This window comes from Gracilinanus agilis, chromosome 1, assembly GCF_016433145.1.
Source record: "Gracilinanus agilis isolate LMUSP501 chromosome 1, AgileGrace, whole genome shotgun sequence".
NCBI classification, from domain to species: Eukaryota; Metazoa; Chordata; class Mammalia; order Didelphimorphia; family Didelphidae; genus Gracilinanus; species Gracilinanus agilis.
In genome coordinates this window covers 738447623-738470927 of record NC_058130.1, presented here as the reverse complement: position 1 = coordinate 738470927, position 23305 = coordinate 738447623, and the positions used below count along the sequence as shown (strand labels likewise).

Below are 23305 nucleotides of genomic sequence, written 5' to 3'. Positions count from 1 at the left end.
TTAAACCCTTAACTTCTGTGTATTGACTTATAGGTGGAAGATTGGCAAGGGTAGGCAATGGGGGTCAAGTGACTTGCCCAGGGTCACACAGCTGGGAAGTGTCTGAGGCAGGATTTGAACCTAGGACCTCCTGTCTCTAGGCCTGGCTCTCAATCCACTGAGCTACCCAGCTGCCCCCTAGAATTATTTTTAATATAAATTGATAAAATGGTTCCTGGAAGGTTAGTGCCTAAAACAAAGAGTACAGAGTTTTCTTCCACATAGGTGAGCTTTCTGCCTTATTTTGCCTAGAACCAGTTTTCCATTTTATTGCCTAATAATACCACTGGCTGCCTCCCCCTTCTAAGCCCCTTGTTTTCTTGAGCCCCTTTTATCTCGAACACTTGCCACAGTGTCTGGCACATAGCATATGCTTAATAAATTCTATATCATCATTTCATTCATTTAATCAGATCCTGATCAGAGTGTTTGACGCAAAGATTTTTTTTTGCTATTGTTGGGGCAAGATTTATTTTTGAGCAATATTTTTCCTCCATCCCTTCCCCTGGCTAGAAATCAGAGCCTTGTGAGGATTTCTTTCTAGCCCAGCTTTTTAAATCTTTGTAGCTTGGCTGGTGGAGGAGGTTTGCACCAGTTTACCTCTGGGGTTCTCATGCACATGCCTCAGAGAGACTTTGACTAGACCACTGAAGTGATGGTTTAATCGAGTGCCATCTGGTGGGCGACTTATACATTATTCTCAGTGGTCAGTTAATGAGGAATGATGCCCTGATACTAAATAATGAATAATGATGTCCTAAGACTAAAGAAAGGAAGGCAGTGTACGAGGCAGTGGGGGCTGCTACATCTATTGTAGTATCCCACGTCACCCTGAGATGCTCTTTAAGGGATCACTTAGCCTGAATCTAGGTTACAGCTCTATTGAGCAGATAAACTAAATAGGTTTTCAGTTTATTTAACACAGGAGAGACTCAAGCTGTTACTGTTTGTGCAACATGCAAATATTTTGCTTGGTCAGAATGGGAATCCGATCCAGATATCTTTTCCTCCCTTTGTTTGACTGGGGCTTATCCTTGGGAGTTCCTGGAGATAATTTATCAGTTTTGCCCCAGTAGAGATATTTCACAAACACGACATCAACAGTATCAATAAATGGATCAAGTGCTGTGCTCAAAAGAGTGTTGTCATGGCCTCCAAGAGGACGGTAACAGTTATTTTCTCAAATCTTATGAAGCCATTCGGCCAGTGACTGTCACTGGCTTGTGGGATGCTCCTCCTAGAATCCAAAGAACGTCAGAAACAGGTAAACTGAAGTCTAGAGGGAGCTCCACAAGAATCTTTATACTATACACTAGCTAATCCTTATCCTATAATCCTATAACTTTGAGGGCTGTCTTTAATTCCACGTGTGCTTTTCAAAATCATCTCTATGACTTTTTTTCCCTTTTCTTTTTGTAAAACCTTTTTTTTCCCTTTTCTTTTTGTAAAACCCTTAATCTGGGGCAGCTAGGTAGCTCAGAGGATTGAGAATCAAGCCTAGAGACAGGAGGGCCTGGGTTCAAATTTTAAGATGGAAGATAGGGGCATTAAAAAAAAAACCCTCTGACCTGTCTCAGAATCAATACTGTATATTGATTTCAAGGCAGAAGAGCAGTAAGAGCTAGGCAATGGGGGTTAAATGGCTTGCCCAGGGTCATATAACTGGGAAGTATTTGAGCCTAGATTTGAATTCAGGACCTCCTTTCTTTGGGCCTGGCTCTCAATCCACTGAGACATCTAATTGTCCCCATCTCTATGAATGGGGATCCAGATCCAAAGATCTGGAGTTCTGGAGCTCAGGGAAGCTCCAGATCACTAGTACTAGCTTTGAGAGTCATTAGTGTAGAAAAAGAATTTTTTTTTTTTGTTGTATCACTATAGTCAACCCTTGTTATATTACTTTCCAATATACATGAGTGCTGTATGCATTATTATTATTATCATATTTTACACTTGATAAATTGAGGCAGACAAAGAATAAGGGACTTGCTCAGAGTCATGTAGCTAGTAAGTATCTGAGGAAAGATTTGATCTCATGTCTTCCTGACTCCAGTTCCATTGCTCTTTCACTTAGGCCCCTGGAACAAATTACAGAATGCTTACATATGCTCCAAAACTCTCTAGTGTATTTCTATAACATATAATCATGTGTCTCTGGAAGTAGACTCTCCAACCTCTTCCATATGGGGGCAGGCTGACCTCTGTTCACTGGACTCTAGTTACATAAAGAGTATGTCTTGGGGGCAGCTGGGTGGCTCAGTGGATGGAGAGCCAGGCCTAGAGATGGGAGGTCCTGGGTTCAAATCTGACTTCAGACACTTCCTAGTTGTGTGACCCTGGGTAGGTCACTTAACCCCCATTGTCTAGCCCTTACTACTCTTCTGTCTTGGAATCAATACTGTGTATTGATTCCAAGACAGAAGGTAAGGATTTAAAAAAAAAGAGTATATCTGAAAAGAGTAATGTGAAATAAAAAGTAAAGACATTGGTTTGAGATTGATTGTGAGGGAATTTTTTGAGGCAGAGAAGTTTATATTTTATCTTGTAGGCAATAGAGAGATGCTGATTGTCTTTGAATAGGCGAATGACATGACATGACCAGACCCCATATCTTAGGAAGACATGGCTTCCTATGTGAAACATGACTTTGAAAGGAGAGAGACTGAAGGCAAAGAAACTTCTCAGGAAGGTTTTTATAATAGACCAGATAAGAAGTGATGAAGGCCTGGACTAGAGTGGTGGCCATGTTTTTGAAGAGAAGGGGAATGGTTCCTACAAAGGTAGAATCCATAAGATTTTAGTGATTGATTGGATGTATGGGATGAGGGAGAGGAAAAAGTCAAAGATGGATCCAAAATTTTGAGCTCGGGTGACTTGGATCAACAGAAATAATAGAAAGGATTGGAGGGATTAATTAGTGGGAAAGATGAGGAATTCAGTGTTAGGTGTGCTGGTAGGGCTATTGTAGCCAAGGTTCTAGAGCAGTGATTCCCAAAGTGGGCGCCACCGCCCCCTGGTGGGTGCTGCAGTGATCCAGGAGAGGCTGTGATGGCCACAGGTGCATTTATCTTTCCTATTAATTGCTATTAAAATTTAAAAAAATTTAATTTCCAGGGGTGCTAAGTAATTTTTTTCTCAAAAGGGGGCAGTAGACCAAAAAAGTTTGGAACCACTGATCTAGAGTTCTGGAGCTCAGGGAAGCTTTGAGAGTCATTACATTACATAACTACCAGAAATGGTAGTTGAATTATTAATTATTAAGGAAGAGAGAGAAGAAAAAGGGGCTAAGGACAAAGTTTTGGGAACTATTTCTATTTAGGAAGTAGTAGTAGAAGGATGCAGGAGATCATGAAAGAGTAATTAGAGGGTTAAGAGGAATCTCAGGAGATAAAACTGTCACAAAAGCCAAGGAGAGAAGGAAGGAAGAAGGATTAATCAACAGAGTCAACAGAATCAACAGAATCAACAGAGGCTGCAGAAAGGTTAAGGAAGATGAAGACTAAGAGGAGGCCATTAGACTGAGTAATTAAAAGGCCACTAAATGGGGCAGTCAGGTAGTTCAGTGGATTGAGAGCCAGGCCCAGAGATAAGAAGTCCTGGGTTCAAATCTGACCTCAGATATGTCCTAGCTGTATCCCTGGTCAACTCACTTAACCCCTATTGCCTGCCTCTTACCTCTCTTCTGCTTTTGAATCAATACACAGCATTAATTCTAAGATAGAAAATCAGGGTAAAAAAAAAAGGGGTCATCAAAGACCTCAGAGAGAGAAGTTTCACTTAGTGTTAGATGCAGAAGCTAGATTGCATGGAGTTGAGGAGTGATGAGGAAGTGAAAGAAGTGAAGATAGATGACTCTTCTTAAATATTTAGCAGTGAAGGGGGGGGGGGAAGGGAGAGAATAAGCATTTATTAAGTGCATAGATCATGCCAGGCATTGATCTAAGGGTTTACAAATATTATTTCATCTTCATAACTTGTGAGATCTATTCTTTTCTTACCCTTATTTTGCCTTTGAGGAAACTGAAGCAGACAGCTATTGACTCAATGAAAATCACACAAATAAAAATCACACACTACTAAGTGTTTGAGATTGGATTTGAATTTAGGTCTTCCTCACTCCAGGCTCATTGTGCCACCTAGCTGCCTCTCAAGTGAGATATAGGATAATAGAGTGAGGGATGGCAGCATCAAGGGGAGGATTCTTTTTAGGCCAGAATAGATGTGGGCAAATTTGTAAGTATTAGTTAATCTATGGAACATTTATTAAGGGTTCACTATGTGTTAGAAGCAGCTAAGTGGCTCAATGGATAGAGCACTGGACCTGGAGTCAGGAAAATTTGAGTTCAAATCCAGCCTCAGACACTTATAAGCTATGTTACCTTGAGCAAGTCACTTGTGTTTACCTTAATCTATTGAAAAAGGAAATGTCAAAACACCTCAAGGACAGCATTGGGGTCACAAAGAGTCAAACATGACTAAATGACTGAGCAACAAATGTTCCTGGCAGTGTTGTAAGTGTTGGAGATACAAAGAAAGATAAAGGATAGTCACTGCCCTTAAGGAAAACTCATAATTTAATGGGGGAGAAAACATACAAACAACCATGTATAAATAAGCTATATATTGTATAAGTTGGAAATAATCAACCCATGGAAAGCATGAAAATTAAGAGGGATTAGGAAAGGCTTCCTATAGAGGGCAGGATTTAATTGGGACCTGAAAGAAGCCAGGGAATCCAAGAGGCAGAGATAAGGTGGAAGAACATTTCAGACAGGAGAGATAGCTAGGGAAAATGTCCAGAGTTAAGAAATGGAGTTTCTTGTTCAAGGAATAGCCAGGAGACCTGTATTGTTGAATGGAAGAGTATGTGGGGTCAACAAAATATTGTGTAAGAAGACTTGAAAGGTAGGAGGAGGCCAAGTTTTGAAGAACTTTGAATGTCATATAGAAGATTTTATATTTGGTCTTAGAGGTGATGGGAAGGCATTAGAGTTTATTTAATGCTAGGGGTGGTGGTGAAATGGTAAAATTTGAGCTTTAGGAAGATTAATTTGACAGCTAAGTGGAGAGTGAACTGGAGTGGGAGAAGTCTTGAGCCTGGGAGACCAACCAGCAGGCTATAATAGTAGTCCAGTAGTGAAGTGAAATGATGAGGGCCTGTACTAGGGTGGTAGCAAGTATCAGAGGACAGAAAAGGGTCTATGTAAGAAGTATTACAGAAATAAAATCAATGGTCTTGGCAACAAATTGACTATGGGGATTAAGAGTGAGGAATTGAGGATGACTCCTAGGTTGATAGTCTAGGTAACTGGAAGGATACTTTCTAGATTAATACATTAATAAAACTCTTTGAGTTGGGGAGAAATAGTGAGTTTAGTTTTGGACACTGTGTTTAAGAAGTCATTGAGACTTCCAGTTTTAGATATCTAATTCAGAATGTTTCATTTCATGTGAAGAAGAGATTGAGAACCATCAGCATAGAGATGATAATTGAATCTATGGGAACTGATGAGGTCACCAAATGAAGAACTATAGAAGAAAAAAGAGAAGAAGACCAAGATTAGAGCCCTATGGTATACCCATATGGGTTGGCACATATGGTTCCCAATCTTTTTTGTCCTACTGCCCCCTTTCCAGAAAAAATATTGCTTAGCCCCCCGGAAATTAATTTTTAAAAAATTTTAATATCGATTAATAGGAAAGACAAATGCACCTGTGGCTATCATTGCCCCTCTGGATCGCTGCAGCACCCACCAGGGGGCGGTGGTGCCCACTTTGGGAATCACTGTTCTAGATTAAGATTTACCAAGGAGACTGAGGAGTGGTTAGATAGGTAGGAAGGGAACAAGAGGAGAACTAGGAGAAAGTGGTGTTATGAAAACCTAGAGAGAAAGGAATATCAGGAAGAAAATGGTCAGAAGTATCAGAAGTTACTGAGAAGGATGAAGATAGAGATCATTGGTATGAGCACTTTCAGTTCTGTGATATGAGGTCAAAAACCAGACTGTAGAGAATTAAGAAGACAGGGTGAGGAAAGGATATAGAAACACCTACTGTTGATGACTTCTTAAGAATTTTAGCCACAAAAGACAGGAAAGATATGGGAGGATGGTTAGCGGAACTGGATGGGTCAACTGAGGACAAGAGAAATATAGGTATGTATTGTAGTTAGTTGGGAAGTAGCTAATAGTAAGGGAAAGGTTGAAGATAAGTGAGAGAGGGTTGGGTTTTAGGACAATCTTCTGGAAACTATGGGATGATAAAGAATCACTTACATATACAGAAGATGAAGTATCACCTTTTTATTTGAGACAGAAGTGAAGAAGATATTGGCAGAAGGCATCTGAGTGATATGAGATGGGGAGAACAAGAAACTCATGGTGAATGATCTTAATTTTTTCATCTAAGAGGCGAAATTCTCAGCTGAGAGGGTCAAGTGTTGGGGAGCCATGGGAAGTTTGAGGAGAGATAAAAAGGTTTGGAAAAGCCACAGTGTTGATAGTGAGTTAATTAGGAAAGTGTAAAAACATTGCCTTTCAGTAGTGAGAGTCCACTTGAACTTATGTAACAAATTTGTTGGACCATATTAGCACAGTTAAATGATTTTTCCCATCTTTGTTCAACGGTGCATGTGTAAGAGTGAAGACAGCAGATGGTGGGAAAGAGCCAAGGCTGAGGTCTGGCAGGGCAAGTTTGGTGATGTAATGGGGTTAAGAGGCTCAAAAAAGGTTAAGAGGCTCTAAAGGGTTAAGATGGAGGAGGAAGGAGAGCTTAGCTAGTGCAGGGGTGATGACCTGGGAAATAATCACAGTGTAGTAGGATTAGAGGCCAAGATGTAGATGATGAACATGGTTTGGGGTTTTGAGGGAGAGGTAGAATGACAATAGATTGTTATTAAATGGAGAAATTTTGGAGGTTGTGAACATGGAAGTGGTGCATTTTGTGGGTGATGGCAAGATCAAGGACATGACCATCTTTGTATGTGGTGGAGGTGAAGTAAAAGAGTAGGCGAAGGGAAATGGGTAGCTTGAGGAACTAAGTTAGTGTTTGAAGAAGTACTATATATGTATGTTACAGTCATTTAGTATGAGAGTGAAAGTTGAGGAGGACAGAAAGACTAGGGAAAGCAATGAATTCACTGAGGAAAGAAGAGGAATAGTAGTCTGTGATCAGAAGGGAGAATTTCAGAATTCAGGGCTTTAGAAGAAGAAACTTTGGGCAATGATGAGATCTAGTATAAAATCTCTTTTTTTCCCCTGGTGAGTGAGCAAGTGGAGCCAGAGGAATGTTCTGGAGATGAATAGACAATGGTTAACAGAATTTTGATTGGGTGTTAAATATGAATTGAATGAACCACAAAGTAGAAGAGGTTACTTAGTGATGGAGGTAGAGTCTACAAGTGGCAATGGAGAGTAAGGACTTTTCCAAATCCTCCTTTAATGATTGAGTTGAGGGGAATAAACAAAAGTGTAGCCAGTGTTGGAAAGGAAGACCAGGGAGTCATTTGGGGGAGCCAAGTCTTAGTAAAAACCAGAAGACTGAAGAAATAGAAAAGGAAAAGATTTAAGATCTTTTGCCTATGGAACAGATATTTCAGAAGGCACAGTGGAAGGGACAGGTAGCTTTGTAAGTGAGACGTTGGAAAGCAGGGGTTTGAGGGGAATAGGAATCAGGCAGTGGGTGATAGGGAACCAGATCTGAGAGGGCTCAGAATTACCAGAATTGGGAAGGAATGACCAGTATCAGAGCATAGAGTCAGAGGTGGAGATGACCGAGGGTTAAAGATTAGAGGAACAGGAACAATGGGACAAAAGGGGAAGGAATTTGAGGGTGGAGGGACAGTGCTTTGATGAACTGATTGCTATAGGGTCAAGACCGAGAAGATGAAGCAGTGAGGACAGAAGACAGATTATTAACTGAAGGATCAGGGAGGGACTGAGAAACCTAAGGTTGTTGCAGAGGTTGGAGAGAAGGAAGGCAACAAGAGTCATGGAAGAATAGGAGTCTGTGATCAGAAGGGGGAATTTCAGAGTTCAGGTCCTTGGAAGAAGAAACTTTGGGCAATGATGAGATCTAGTGTAAAACCTCTTTTTTTCTGGTGAGTGAGTGGAGTCAGATGATTTGAAGAACTTGAGGAACTGGGAATCCAGAGTCAGAAGGGTTATCAGCCTTAATCTGGGAGTCAACAAGGATGACAGGGGTCATGGAATTGAAGGAGATTGTAAGCCACCATAATCATAATCACTATAGTCACCATTACAATAAACTCCAACTAAATTGTTTAAAGTTGTATTATAATGGTAAGAACACTGGATTTGGAGACAGATGGCTTGAGTTTGTTCACAGCTGTCTCTGTTATTATGTCTTTGTTCTTAGACAAATTAATTTGATCTTTCTGTGTCTTAGCTTCTTGATCTTTAATGTTCACTCCTAGAGAGCTGACCGTTAAACTCCCTTATACCTTTAAATTCCATTCTCACATTTTATCAGCCAATTCTTTTCACAGCCTCCAACTTGCCTGTCTTTATCTTCAGAGAAACCTGGATGCTCTGCTTTCTTAAACCTTCTGCCTCCCTAAAGACTCCAACTTCTTAGTGCCCTTGCTAATTAACACCATCACTCTGTGGCTAGTCATACAACTTCCTGGAGAATAGAGTCAAAGGAATTTCTCCCAACAAGTGATGATCTCTGGGCCCCAAGCATCATAGGAAATGAAGACTTAGGAATACTTCCTTGGTTGTGCCTACTGTACTATCAAAGTCACCCTTGCCATCATCATTAGTGAAGTGGAATGGAAAATGCTCTGGATTTGAATTTAAAAGACGTAGGCATAAAACTATCTGCTAAAACTACCTATAATTCTGCTAATAATCACCTTGGCAAGTCACTTAAGAGGTATTTGGGGCATCAGTACCCTCATTCATGAAATGAGAGGCTGGATTATGTAATCTTTAAGAATCCTTCCAATTTTAAACCTATGATTATCACCATTGTCATGAGAGTATCCTGTATGTTGGGCAGTATAGGAGACAGAAATGAGTCCTGCACATATGAAGTTTAGGATAAATAACCATTGAAGTCATAAAGATGAATATGTACTGTGTCAGTGTTAAGGAGAATATAGCAGATGAACCTATGATAGGGTATAAAAGGAAGATTTGTTTTTCATGGGATAATGGTGACTTCCATACTCTTTGAGGAAGTATTGTCCAATGTCACAACAGCTTGGAACCTGGAACATGTCTCTAGGAAGGGAGGCACTGAAATTGGTATAGGCAGAGGGAAGGGGCCATCATTGATTTTAGGAACTGGAAAATAGGAAAGATGTGATCTGTTTGCCTAAGAGAAATCAGGAAATTCACCTTCCAGATAGCAGGGATCTCTTACATTTGGCTTTGAAAAATCACCTGCACAGGTAAAGACTGGGATACATCCTTAGATGACAGTCCAGGGGGGAAAGTCCTTGGGACTTTAGTGGTTGCAAACCCAGAGTTTGCAGAGTTAGATTTGTAAGTGAAATGGGGCAGCCAAAAAAGCTAAGAGGACCTGTAAAGACATGGATTTCTAAGACTTTGTTTATGATTTGTGACTGTTAATGAACTGTTTAGGTTGTCCCAAGCCTAGGATACTAACCCAGTGCAACTTCCTGGCATCTGGTACAATTAGAGGAAGGGAAGCTAACAAAATTTTACAGATCATAGTCTATAGTAGGTAGGAAGACAGCAAGACTTTTCATTGACTTTTATTTAATTAAAAAAAATTTATTTTGAATATTTTCCCATAGTTACATATTTCATGTTCTTTCCCTCTCCCCCAAACCCCCTAACCCCTATCACCCTTAGCCAACACACATTTCCACTGGGTTTTACATGTATCATTGATCAAGACCTAATTCCATATTATTGATAGTTGGACTAGAGTTATCGTTTAGTGTCTACATCCCCAATATTATCTCCATCAGCCCATTTCATTGACTTTAAAAATAGAGCACCAAAGCTAAGGGCATTTTTATACACATGGACATATCTATATATCTGTGAGTTATTATATACATATAGCATATATTACACATAAATAATAAAATCAAGAATTCTAAACGGCCTTGCCTCTTTTTCTTACCTTTTGTTTTGGTTTAAATTCATTCCAAATCAGGGAGATTTGGAAATACCCAATCCTAAATCAGATGGTTATCTGGTAGAAAGGCCTGTCATTTGAGCCTGAAGCAAAGGGATTGATAGAAAAATATTTAATCTTAGCCAGGGAGCATTCTGCTTAACTTTTTAAGCTGAGTGTGTGTGTGTGTGTGTGGGTTCATGGCCTTTATATGACTAAAGAACTCTTAGCTTTTCCTTTCTATGAGGAGATTTTCTTGTCCTTCCATCTTATTAGATTGTAGCTGGGATGGCTAATAGATTGCCCTAAAGAGATGAAGCCCAGAAACTTATATCAAGGATGATATCTAGCAACAACTATGAGACAACTATGAGCAAAGAAGCCAATAAAATAAAAAAGATGAGAATCAACATGAAATCTGACACTCAGTAGGGAACAGCAGTGACTTACTTGATTTGATAGCTTAGGTTCAGGCTCAGCAAGGATCAGACCTAGAGAGATCTGAATGACATGTTTGAAGATACTGGGTACCCTGTAGTCTCATATATCTTGAGTTATTTCTTCATATATGTGTTCTGGCCATATGGGTTCCTTAAATGTGTGCTCCCATCTATGGTTATTATGTATGCCTGCTTTCCTATTGATGGTCTGTGCCTTTGTGAAGGAATGTGTTTTAGTTTTATAGAGAGAACTTTCCATGAGATAGAACAATTTTCCTTTACTCCTTTTCTTACACTGCTCTTTTATTAAATGCTTTTGCTTTGAATTAGAAAAAGTAGAAAACTAGAAACTAGAAAAAACTAGTAAAAAAGTAGAAAACTAGAAAATAGAAAAAACTAGTAAAAAAGTAGAAAGCTAGAAAATAGAAAAAACTAGTAAAAAGTAGAAAACTAGAAAACAGAAAAAAACTAGTTGCAAACTAGAAAAAGTAAACACATTGGGAGGAAGCTCATGAACTTCTGTGTAGATGCAGACCCATGGAGTACTATGACTTCGAAGTATCTCTTCTAGGAACTCTGCATGTGGGAGGAAGGGAGTACAGGGGACACTCCACACGAATAAAAGTCTAATTTCTGTAGCAATGTTTGTGATAGTCCCCATAGTATCCCGCCTGGGTCAGATCACATCTCAACTATCTTATTCAATTCCAGGGCCAAATTTTAGGAAGGATATTAATAACATGGAGCATGTCTAGAAGATTGTGACCAGTATGTTAAGGAACTTGGAATGAGAGGCTGAAGGACCTGGGGATGAAGCCTGAAGAAAAAACTTAGGAAGGCTGTGATAGTTATATCCATGTATTTGAAGGTTTGTCCTATGGAAGAGAAATTCTACTTGTTGGGCCCATTCATGCTCAAGCCATCCGAAAATCTCTGGCTTCCTATAGTTGATCCTGCTCATTTAACTCCCTGCCTAGTTTAAGGGTCCTTATGTGATTCTCTGGAAATCCAAGCCAAGGGGAGACCTTTGGGTTTCCTGCTGATTGAACATATTGTGATATCATTACTCATTTCTGCTTGCTTCTATGTCCTCCTTTCTTCCCTCCCCTCAACTTAGTCCCACTATTATACTGTTCTCTCCATGGGTACCTTAACCTCATCTTAGTGGTTCTTTCAGCTATGGCATGTAACCTTTTTATCATCTCTTCTCTCACTGGAAAAGTATTCATTGATATGACCATCTTCCCATCTCCCATATCCCCTGTGATAGGGAGACAAAGAAAGAGGGGCTTAGAGATCTTTCCATCATTCTCTATAAAGAATCTCTAAGACACTGTGGGACAGTGGAAACAAGCCTGTTCTGGAAGTCAGAAGACTTGGAGCCTACTCCTGAAAATTTAGTATATATATATATATTATATGAATATATAGTCTGCTTATGTGATGCTATGGATAAAGTACTGGACTGGAGTCAGGAAGACTTGAGCTCAAATTCTGCCTTAGACCCTTCCTAGCTCTGTAATCCTAAGCAAGTCACCTAACCTCTTAGTCTCCATTTTCCTATCTGTAAAATGGGGATAATAATAGAACCTACTGCCCAGGATTGTCATGAAGATCAAATAAGATAACACATATAAACCATTTTGGGAAACAATGGAAGAGTCGGAGTTGGGCATGGTGGGGATGATCTCTGACATTTTTCCAGCTCTGTAATTTTGTGATCATAAGATTCTTTAGTGAGTGAAGAACCTCTAAGAGCTGTTAGTCTTCTCTTTTCTCTGAAAGCTGTCATTCAGTTCATCATGCTATGAGGGCACTGGGGGATATTTGGTAATTAAGTTCAAAGCAGAAAACTGGGAGGGGTCCTGAGGACAGGGTAAGGCAGGCAGCTGGGAGGGTGAATTCACAGTCTGAAAGTCCCTGGCCTGAACCATTGCTCCCCAACATGCAGATCCAAGCTCCAGGCACTCCTTCAGTGAGCATGGGAGTTTTCATGTCTTATCCTTGTCTTCATGTTTACTGGCTCAAAGACCCAGCTCCAGTGCCTCCTCCTCCAGGCAGGAACCCCTTTTCTTGATCCCTCCTTCCTCAATTGGATGTGATCTCTCCTTGTTCTAGGCCTGCCTTCACTTAGCCTTCCTTCCCTCACCCCACTTTGTTTATACCTCAATCATATCCAGCTTTGTATTAAAACTATCCCTTTTGGAAGCAGAAAGGTGGCTCAGTGGATTGAGAGTCAGTCCCAGAAGCTGGAGGTCCTGGGTTCAAATTTGGCCTCAGGTACTTCCTAACTGTGTGATCCTGGGCAAGTCACTTAACTTTCCTTGTCTAGCCCTTACCATAATTCTGCCTTGGAATCAATATTAATTCTAAGATGGAAGCTAAGGATTAAAAAAAAAGTTATCCCTTTCCATATCTCCCTCATCGTAATAGACACCCAGTTAAGGAGAGGAGAGAAACAGAGAAATAGAGGAAGAAAAGAGGGGGATGGAGAAGAGGAGGGAGAGTGAATGAGGAAGATAGGGGGAGCAAGAGGGAGAGAGAGAGAGAGAGAGAGAGAGAGAGAGAGAGAGAGAAGGAGAATGTCATTTGTATTTTAAAAGAATTGACAGGGGGCAGCTGGGTGGCTCAGTGAATTGAGAGCCAGGCCTAGAGATGGGAGGTTCTAAGTTCAAATCTGGTCTCAGGCACTATTTAGCTGTGTGGCAAGTCACTTGACCCCCATTGCCTACTCTTACCACTCTTCTGCCTTGGAGCCAATACACAGTATTGACGCCAAGACGGAAGGTGAGGGTTTTCACTAATAAACAAAGTAAATAAATAAAAAAGAGTTCACATAAAAAAAAGCGCTAAGCACTTACTTTGTGTCAGGTATTGTGCTAAGTGCTAAGGGATGCAACTAGAAAGGCAAGACTCCCTGCTTTCAAGAAGCTTATCCTATGATGGGGGAGACAACACATAATATGAAGATCCATGGGCAGAGCCGATGGAAAAAGCCCAGTAGTCCCTAGGGTTCAGTTGCAAAGCAGAGAGTAATGTATCTTTTTTTTTTTTATCATCCTTTACTGATGAAACTATATGTTTCTCTTTTTTCCATCAATAAACAAGCATTTACTCCCTTCCCCCGGGAAAAAAAGAAAAACGAAACTTTTACAACCCATATGCAGTCAAGCAAAGCAAATTCCCATATTGGCTATGTCCAAAAATGTGTCTCTTACATGCTGAACCCATTTTTCTCAGAAAAAGAGTAGACTGCATCATGCCCAGGCCTCTGGAATCACCATATCCACATAGAACATTTGATTATGCCAAGGCCTTTGGGACTAAGAATTTTCTTTTCAGATCTAACTAGTAGTTGTGGCTGATGAGGAGGCAGGGGCTAGAGCACTAGCAGAAATAGCTACTAGGTTAAATATCCACAATGATTGATTCTCTGGGTAATAGCTTTGAAGGCTAGCCTGGAAGTGGGGCCAGTTGTCTGGTGGATCCTGTTATTTCCAGGGTTCTCAGGCTCAGAGTCCTGTGCTATCTCTTTCAGCATCTGAGAGGAAGGAGTGGTCCACATAGTGGTGGTTTGACTCATCTATCTCTCCTCAGGTTGCCTTGTGTTCCATATAGGTTGACTTGCTTGCCCTGTGGATGGTAGGTGGTGGGACTGGTCTACCTCTTCATCCTAGGGATCGCTTCCCTAGATAATGGTTCTTGGGTTTGGGCTAGCACAAGGACATTGGCATTTCTCATGCTTTTAAGTTCACCTGCTCACTGATAGCAGTTGATTGACATGCACATGGAGTTCTCTTCCTTTAATGATCACTTCAAGGGCTGGTGATCTTGGAGGCACTGCTACTTCTTGGGCTCTTGAGTGCGGGTCCTAGGCTGTCTTCATCAGGGTCTGAGAAAGAGGACCATGGTGGTTTGAGGTGACAGTGATTTATTTTGCATGGTACATCCAGCTTATTTCTGTGCCTTGCTGCTTTGGTTGGAATGTCTGATGAATTCATAAATGCATTCCCTGATACCTAAGAAATTCTGACATCCCTGGTTTATCCTTATCTGACATGCGATTTCTATCTCAGTTCTGCTTACCCTAGATAAACACACTTATAAAAAAGGCTCTCTTTGTCATTCAGGTCTAAAATTGCACATCCCCTACCATGTGTGGTCCATTCAGAATCAGTCTGTGTCTGAATAGAGCTGATTTCCTTTGAGAAGTTAGATGGGCAATTTCACTTTCTAGAGAGAGACAGAAACTTAGTGTCAGGGAAGCCCAGAAATGTGACTCATATCTTTTGGTGTGAATGAGTGTTCCATATGTGGGGTTCATGTTCTATCAACAAACCCAGTAGATGGATTAGAGGAGGATGTGGCAGCAACTCTGTTCCTTGAAATCCAGACTTGGTTCAAAGAAACAGTCTATTCTGAGGGCAAGGAATGAGCTTTTCTCATGAATGACTGTTTCTCACTGTATCCTGGGAGATGAATGAATGTTTCTTTAATGAACAAATGTGTCACAGCCTAGAGGGGAAGGGTTCCTTCCTGAAAGGAGCTATGGTTATGGATTCATATAGACCAATATCAGATCTGAGGGATTTTTCAAACTTTGTGGCTCATTTTGCCCCCTAACTGGAATTACTCAAGGAAAATCTCATAAATAAAATGTAGGTATTGTTTATGTCTAGGCTCTCCCCCAGAGAAAGGAAGGGAAAGAAGCATTTATTAAGCACCTACTATATGTCAGGCATTCCACTAAGCTCTTTATAAATAATATTTATTTGATATTTGCAATAACACTGGGAGATAAGTGCTGTTATTATCCCCATTTTACAGATGGGCAGGCTGAAGAAGGGAGAAGAGAAAAAGAAAGGAAAAGAAGGTTCACATAGTAAATTTCTGAGGCAGAATTTGAATTCAAGTTTTCCTGTCTCCAGATTCAGTACTCTCTCCACTATTCTCTCTGTCCTATCCTCAACTTGCCTTTAGATGAACAGTCTTCCTTCTAGAAAAGTTTTTCAGTGTACCAAGTTGTGCATATTAAGTAAAGGGCAGTTGTTTCACCCCAAAAGAAATGTTGAAAACACAAAAGACTCATAAGCACTCCTTGACAAATATTTAAAAATAGGATACACACACCCATCACAGAGGCTTCATAGGACCCCATAAATAGATACACACATTACCCATCTCTTCTAACAAACTCTTTGGGGAAGGAAAGCCTCCTGCAAGACTTGTGGGAATGCTGAGAAGATTTCATTCTTACCTCAGACTATACTGTCTGACCCTGGGCAAGTCATATACGCCTATTTATTTCACTTTCCTTATCTGTAAAACGAGTTGGAAAAGGAAATGGCAAACCTCTCCAGTATCTTAGCCAAGAGAACCCTTAATGTGGTCATGAAGAATTGGACCTGACTGCAACAACTGAATAATAATGTCTGAGCAGCAATGATAGGTCCAGGTTTTCTGACCTGCCTAAGTCATAGCTCGAGCTTTCCAGGTCCTGGAATGATCCCGTGGTTGGCCGTCTCTTCCTCCAAGAAGTGATTTAGTGAAAGAAAGTCTCAGCAGATGCCAGCTTCAGAATCCAGAGCTTCAGAACCCTCAAGCTCATGAGGTTGCCACCCAGGTTATTGGAATTGTCTATCTCAGGACTGTTGACATGTCATTGCTACAGCTGCTGTTGGGGAGGGGAAAGGAATGTTTCTTCTTTGTAAAGTCCAAGAGAGAGCTGTGGTGTTCCAAGACATACATTTCAAAGAGGAGAAGAGAGAGGGATGGGGACACTTTGGCCCCTAAAATGACTAAGTGATTACCTCTTACTAGCTCAGGTACCAGGTCATACAAGTAGTAGCAGAGATGGAATTTGGACTTAAGTTGTTTTACTCTAAATCATAGACTTAGAACTAAAAAATACATTGGAGGTCATTGAGTCCAACCATTTAAAATTACAAATGAGGAAACCAAGACTTAGAAAGATTAAGTAACTTGTCTGCCTGTCTTAATTTCCTCAACTGTAAAATGAAGAGAATAATAATACTTACCCTCCAGGGTTGTTGTGAAGATCAAATGAGATAATATTTGTAAAGTACTTAGTACAAGATTTAGAACACAATAGGTGCTTAATAAATGCTTATTTAAAAATTTTTTTTGTAGTTCAGAGTCACTCAGGTATTAAGCAGCAAAGTTTGAACCTAGACCCTTTGACTTCAAATTCAGTATTTTTTCCATTTTGTAGTGCTGTTTCAAATTCAGTATTTTTTCCATTTCGTAGTGTTGATGGGCTTAATTGTTTTTTTTTTTAAACTTTTACCTTCCATCTTGGAGTCAATACTGTGTATTGGCTCCAAGGCAGAAGAGTGGTAAGGACTAGGCAATGGGGGTCAAGTGACTTGCCCAGGGTCACACAGCTGGGAAATGTCTGAGGCCAGATTTGAACCTAGGACCTCCTGTCTCTAGGCCTGGCTCTCAATCCACTGAACTACCCAGCTGCCCCCTAATTGTTTTTTTTTTAAGTTTATTTATTTTTTTAATTTTAATTTTGAATATTTTCCCATAGTTAAATGTTTCATGTTCTTTCCTCTTCCCAAACCCCACTAACCCCCTTTAGCCGATGCACAGTTCCACTGGGTTTTACATGTATCGTTGATCAAGACCTAATTCCATATTATTGATAGTTGGAATAGTTATTGTTTAGTGTCTTCATCCTCAATAACATCCCCATCAGACCATGTGTTCAAGCAGTTGTTTTTCTTCTGTGTTTCTTCTCCCGCAGTTCTTCCTCTGAATGTGGCTAGTTTTCTTTCTCATAAGTCCCTCAGTATGTCCTGGATCATTGCATTGCTGCTAGTACAGAAGTCCATTACATTCGATTGTGCCACAGTGTATCAGTTTCTGTGTACAATGTTCTCCTGGATCTGCTCCTTTCACTCTACATCAATTCCTGGAGGTCTTTCCTGTTCACATGGAATTCCTCCAGTTTATTATTCCTTTGAGCACAATAGTATTCCATCACTAACAGGTTTGGTTTAAAAGGCAGATTTAACCTAAATCTGAGGGTTTAGAGTTTAAATCAGAGGTGTCAAACTCCCTGCCATGACCAGTAAAACCAGTATGGCAGAACCAGATTAAAATGTAATTAGGAAATGCTTAACAAAATAAATAAAAATATAATGCAATTTACATAATGATAGTTTATGGTTTTCTAAGTCAATATTGTAGCTAGGAAGGATCCATTTTAAGTTGTACACCACTAGTTTAAATGGCAAAAGGGCCATGTAGTCAGTGAGGTTGTATATTAAAAGAGCTGAATACCCGACTTTATAAGAACAGAAAAAGGGCAACGGCAGATTTGAATTGTGGAGAAGTCAGCAGAGAATGGTAGAAAGAGTTAACTTAATAGAAATATTAGATCAAAACCCTAGAATTCTGGTGGCCACTGGAGGCAATGAAGCAGGGCTGGGGGTGGAGGAGGCAGAGATATTCTGGTTGGAATCCTTTCCTAGGAACACAAGTTACACTGACCAAGCATGTTCCTCGCATATGTCCCATCTCCCACTGGTGTTGTGGCAACCTATAGGAGAGTGTATTTCCATGTGCATGTAGGTATCTTTCTTGTTACTCATTTTGCAATGTTGTTTGATATCCCACATAAATATTAGTAAATATTTTTTTGCTTTGAACTAATGTAATCCTCTGTTTTACGTTTTTTTTTTAAACCCTCACTGATAATCATTTCTAAGGCAGAAGAGTGGTAAGGAGTAGACAATGGGGGTAAGGTGACTTGTCTAGGGTCACACAGCTAGGAAGTATCTGAGGTCAGATTGGAACCCAGGACCTCCTGTATCTAGGCCTGGCTCTCTTCTAGTTTCTTGTAAAACAAACACATTAGTATGTGCTTGTTAGGTAGGGTTTTGAATGATTGGTGACCCATAAAATGCCTTGAATCTTGTGTGGTTTTTAGGAAAACTGAATGGTGAATATTCCCAATTTGAATTCCAAATTTCTTTTTTGCAAATTTCCACCAGTGGCCCAACTCTTCTTAGGTATCAAACAAATCATGTCAAATCCTTTTTTCCAATGATGTTTCTTTTTCATACCAGGAATGCAAGGATGGTTTAATATTAGGAAAACCATCCACATAATTGACCATATTAATAACTAAACCAACAGAAATCACATGATTATCTCAACAGATACAGAAAAAGCCTTTGACAAAATATAACACCCATTCCTATCAAAAACCCTAGAAAGTATAGGAATAGAAGGGCCTTTCCTCAAAATAAAAAATAGTATATATTTAAAACTATCAGCAAATATCATCTGCAATGGGGATAAGTTAAAAGCATTCCCAATAAGATCGGGAGTGAAGCAAGGATGTCCATTATTCCCTCTATTATTTAATATTGTATTAGAAACACTGACAGTAGCAATTAGAGAAGAAAAAGAAATTGAAGTAGGCAACAAGGAAACTAAACTATCACTCTTTGCAGATGATATGATGGCCTCCTTAAAGAATCCTAGAAAATCAACTAAAAAACTATAGTTGAAATTAATAATTTTAACAAAGTTTCAGGATACAAAATAAACCCACATAAATTATCAGCATATGTATGCATTTCCCACAAAACTCAGTAGCACAAATTAGAAGGAGAAACTCCATTTAAAATCACTCTAGACATTATAAAATATTTAGGAATCTATCTACCAAGAGAAACACAGGAGTTATATGAACACAATTACAAAACTCTTTCCACACAATTAAAACCAGATCTAAATAATTGGAAAAACATTAATTGCTCATGGGTAGGACAAGCTAACATAATAAAAATGACAATCCTACCCAAATTAATCTACTTATTCAGTGCCATACCTATCAAACTACCAAAAAACTTTTGTATAGAATTAGAAAAAAATTATAACAAAGTTCATCTGGAAGAACAAAAGATCAAGAATATCAAGGGAAATAATGAAAAAAATGTGAAGGAGGAGGGGCCTAGCAGTACCAGATCTTAAACTGTACTAATATCAGTGGTCATCAAAACAATATGGTACTGGCTAAGAGACAGAAAGGTAGATCAATGGAATAGACTAGGGGTAAGTGACCTCAGTAAGCTAGTGTTTGATAAACCCAAAGACCCCAACTTTTGGGACAAGAACTTACTATTTGACAAAAACTTCTGGGAAAATTGGAAAACAGTATGGAGAAAAATAAGTTTAGAGCAACATCTTATACCCTAAACCAAGATAAATTCAAAATTGGTAAATGACAAATATAAAGTGAAATCATAAATAAATTAGGTGAACATAGAATAGTATACATAGTATAGTATACAATAGATCTGTGGGAAAGGAAGGAATTTAAGACCAGTGATGTTCCTTCAATTATTTGTAGACAGCTATTATGTACTCTCTCTTTTATCTACTGATTCTTGCCAAACTGGACTCCAACTTTATCTTCCCATTCCCTGGAAGACTGGACCCTGGGGGCCTTGGCCATTTAAACCCAAGATAATGTACCCATGCATAAACTCAAGGAAAGGAGACTCTTAGTTAAGACAGAAAATTTCAAGATGATTTAACACTCCACCCTGGCAATGGTTTTTGACCTACCATTGCAGAGTTGATGAGAGGCAAGAAGACCACTTTGGTTGTGTCTCCCTATAAAATGTAATATGGATTATACAGAGAACACATAGATATTCTCTGCTTCTGGCCAACCCTATGTGTGACTCACCGTTTGGGTCCTGGAGATGACAAATTCCCTGTCTGCTTCTGGCCGAGTGGTGACCCTTGATGAAAGAATATGCCCTGATGTAGTCCCTCAGTCCCATGATGATGGCAGATGGTGCCAGTATTTAACTATTTCACTGCTGGTTTCTTGCTTTTAATCAGCTTTTTCTTTGTTGGTTACGTCATTAACAATCCCTTGCAATGCTATGTTCCTGGAAACTTAGATCTTCATGTAGAATTTAATTTTTTATGATGTCATCACTCTTCCCTCTCCCCACCACTACCTCCTCTTCCCAACATTCATATTTTCATTCTCCCTACATTTGATTTTTTTCTTTGCCCTTATTTGTTTATTCAAGCTATTAAAGTTTTAACACTGTACTAAAAACAAAAACAAAAACAAAAAAACAACTTCCATCTTGGTCTTTTGCTTTGACTACGTGGCAAACAGTATTCTCTGTTTCTTTTATACTCATAAGATTGGGAGTGATGGGCTGTGCTCTTTCCCTAACCCTTTTGCTACTCCTGTGTGGTACATGGATTTAACTAGGTGAGCTCAAACCTGAGCTCCTGGTTGTCTTTTCCATTTGGTGTTTCCTGAGTAGATGACTGAATTATCGTTTTTGAGATGGACATATCCAGGCTGAGAATACATGAATTCAAAAGGTTTGGAAGTCCTGGGTCCAATAAGTAGAATTGGTGGCAAGGAAAGCTACTGCATAATCAAGGTCAACCACCACCAAGTAGAGGAAGTCCTTGGCTGTAAGACATAATTTTTAAGAAGACAGTGAAGGGCTAAGATCAACTATAATGTACTTTTAAAAAACAATCTTGTAATTTGCTTCATACTTGGATGGTTTAAGTATTAACTTACTAGGCAGGTATAGCAATAGTTAGACCTAGTCCTCATGTGTTTTAGCACTTTTTTTTACGTATGAGAAATAACCATCCTATAGTGCTTTTTTGGGAAAACCCTAGTTTGGATCCTAAATTCAAGATTTAAATAATTTGTTCCAGGAACAGACATGAGAATTAATTCAATAAACAATGTAACAAAATGGAGCCTTACCTCCCTCTTATTCGAGGACAGGTCTGATAGGACCACATTCTATTAGGGTTCCCTCTCCTTCTGCCACATGGATCAGACTCGGTTTTTTTCCTCTGTAAGATAACAAAGCTGTCCCTAGGAATTCAATGGCTTAGCTATACCTTTTTTTTGTTCAGCTTCCTGGAGGCTTTTGACTGTATTGAACTGGCTTTCTGATTGCCCAAGACCATAAAAGGCCCATAAACATTGAGATAGCTTCTTTCAAGTTGGCAGTGTCCCAAGACTATTCCATATGGAGGCTAGGGAAGGAGCATTTACCCAAGCTAAGTGCTAAGACAGACTTAAATGAATTGATGCAGAGTGAAATGGACAGAACCAGGAGAATAATTTATTCTATAATGATAGCCTTGTATAAATGATCTTCTTAGAAAGACTTCAGAACTCTGATGAATACAATGAATCAATCTTGATTCCAGAAGACCAGTGATAAAGAATGCTATCCATCTCTTGACAGAGAGATGATTGTCTCAAAGTGCTGAATGTGACATACTTTTTGGAACATGGTCAATGCTTGGGCTAAATAAACCTACTTTTATTAACTGTTGTATGACATACGAGTGTCTTATTTCATCCCAACACTGAACCTAAACTAACAGGAAGTATCCTAAATCAAATCCACCCAACACATCAGGCTTTTCCCAGTAATTAACTCAATCCAGATCACATTCCTGGGTCCAGTGTAGAAGGTTCTCTTTGATAGAGAACGGAGTTGGTGCACTGACCCAGTACATGGTCCTGTGTTGGATTCAGTTCAGCAGTTTCTTTATGTTAGAAAAGAATGTAGATTTGCTATTTGACACATTCTTCACTTCTTGTAGAGTTTCATTTGAATGAGAATGATTTCCTTGGCTCAGATTGTATAGGCCAGAGCTATGCTTTTATACTGGTATATAAAAAGGGGATCTGTTGTAGTCATCCCCCTTTCAGTTTCTTTTCTCATTTCACCTATTCTACCTTGTCTGTTAGATAAGTCCCCAATATGTCACTGAAGGTCAAGTTTTTGAACCAGGATCAATCTTGGGAGGGTCAAATGATGGCTCTTTTTGTTTTATATTGTTCCTACCCAGAGTTCCTTGATCAACTTAAGGAGGTTATAGGGAGCTGAGTCATTAACAGCTGTCTAGAGAAGAAGCAGAAGCACATTGGGAGCTTCATGTGCTAACACCCCATGTGATTCTTCTGGGAAATCTCAAAATACAGCTTGAATAAAGTCTACGTGTAGATTTCCACTCATATGAGTAAAGGAGGTCACAGAGCCTGTATAAACACTCAAGAGGGAACTTGGACTCCCTGTAGAAAGGAAATGAAAGATTCAGTATTACAGGGTAGCCTTTTCTGCATCACTGCAAAAAATGAAGAAATCACAACATAGCTTGCACAAATAGCTTGCAAACATTAATGGGATGATATAAATAATAAATAGTGATCTGGAGGTCATTACTCCAAACCCCTCAGTTTACCAATGAGAAAACTGAGGCTCAATTAGGTGACTTGCCCAAGGATAAATACCAAAAATTAGAGGTGGGGTTTTGAAGAAAGTTAAGCCCTGAAACTTGGGATTGTAGAGATGTGATCTTAACATTGATGCTGTCCAGGAAATCTCACTTCTCTTAGACTTCAGAGCCAAGGTATTTTGTAATTCTTCTTTGATGAGTACCATCTTTCGCTAGGACTGCTACAGCCCTCAGACTCAAAGCAGTACCCTGCAGGTTTAAAAAACAAAACAAAACTAAGGAAATAGCTTAAGGAGAAGGGGTAGGAATGGGGGAGGATTTGAAAATGTCAGCAAATGCACAACTGATGATTATAACTCTGAATGTGAACGGGATGAACTCGCTCATAAAACGGAAGCAAATAGCAGAGTGGATTAGAAACCAAA

At 39.5% G+C, this 23305-nt stretch overlaps 1 protein-coding gene across 1 annotated transcript in view; it reads left to right on the top strand.

Moving 5' to 3' along the window:
* Positions 1-1152: 1152 nt before the first annotated feature.
* The window catches only part of LOC123256820 (CD209 antigen-like protein C), a 66787-nt gene continuing 44634 nt past the window's right edge, over positions 1153-23305 (top strand). Inside the window, exon 1 of the mRNA XM_044685381.1 lies at positions 1153-1303. Coding sequence (XP_044541316.1) covers positions 1153-1303 — 151 coding nt within the window. The remainder of the gene's footprint in view (positions 1304-23305) is intronic.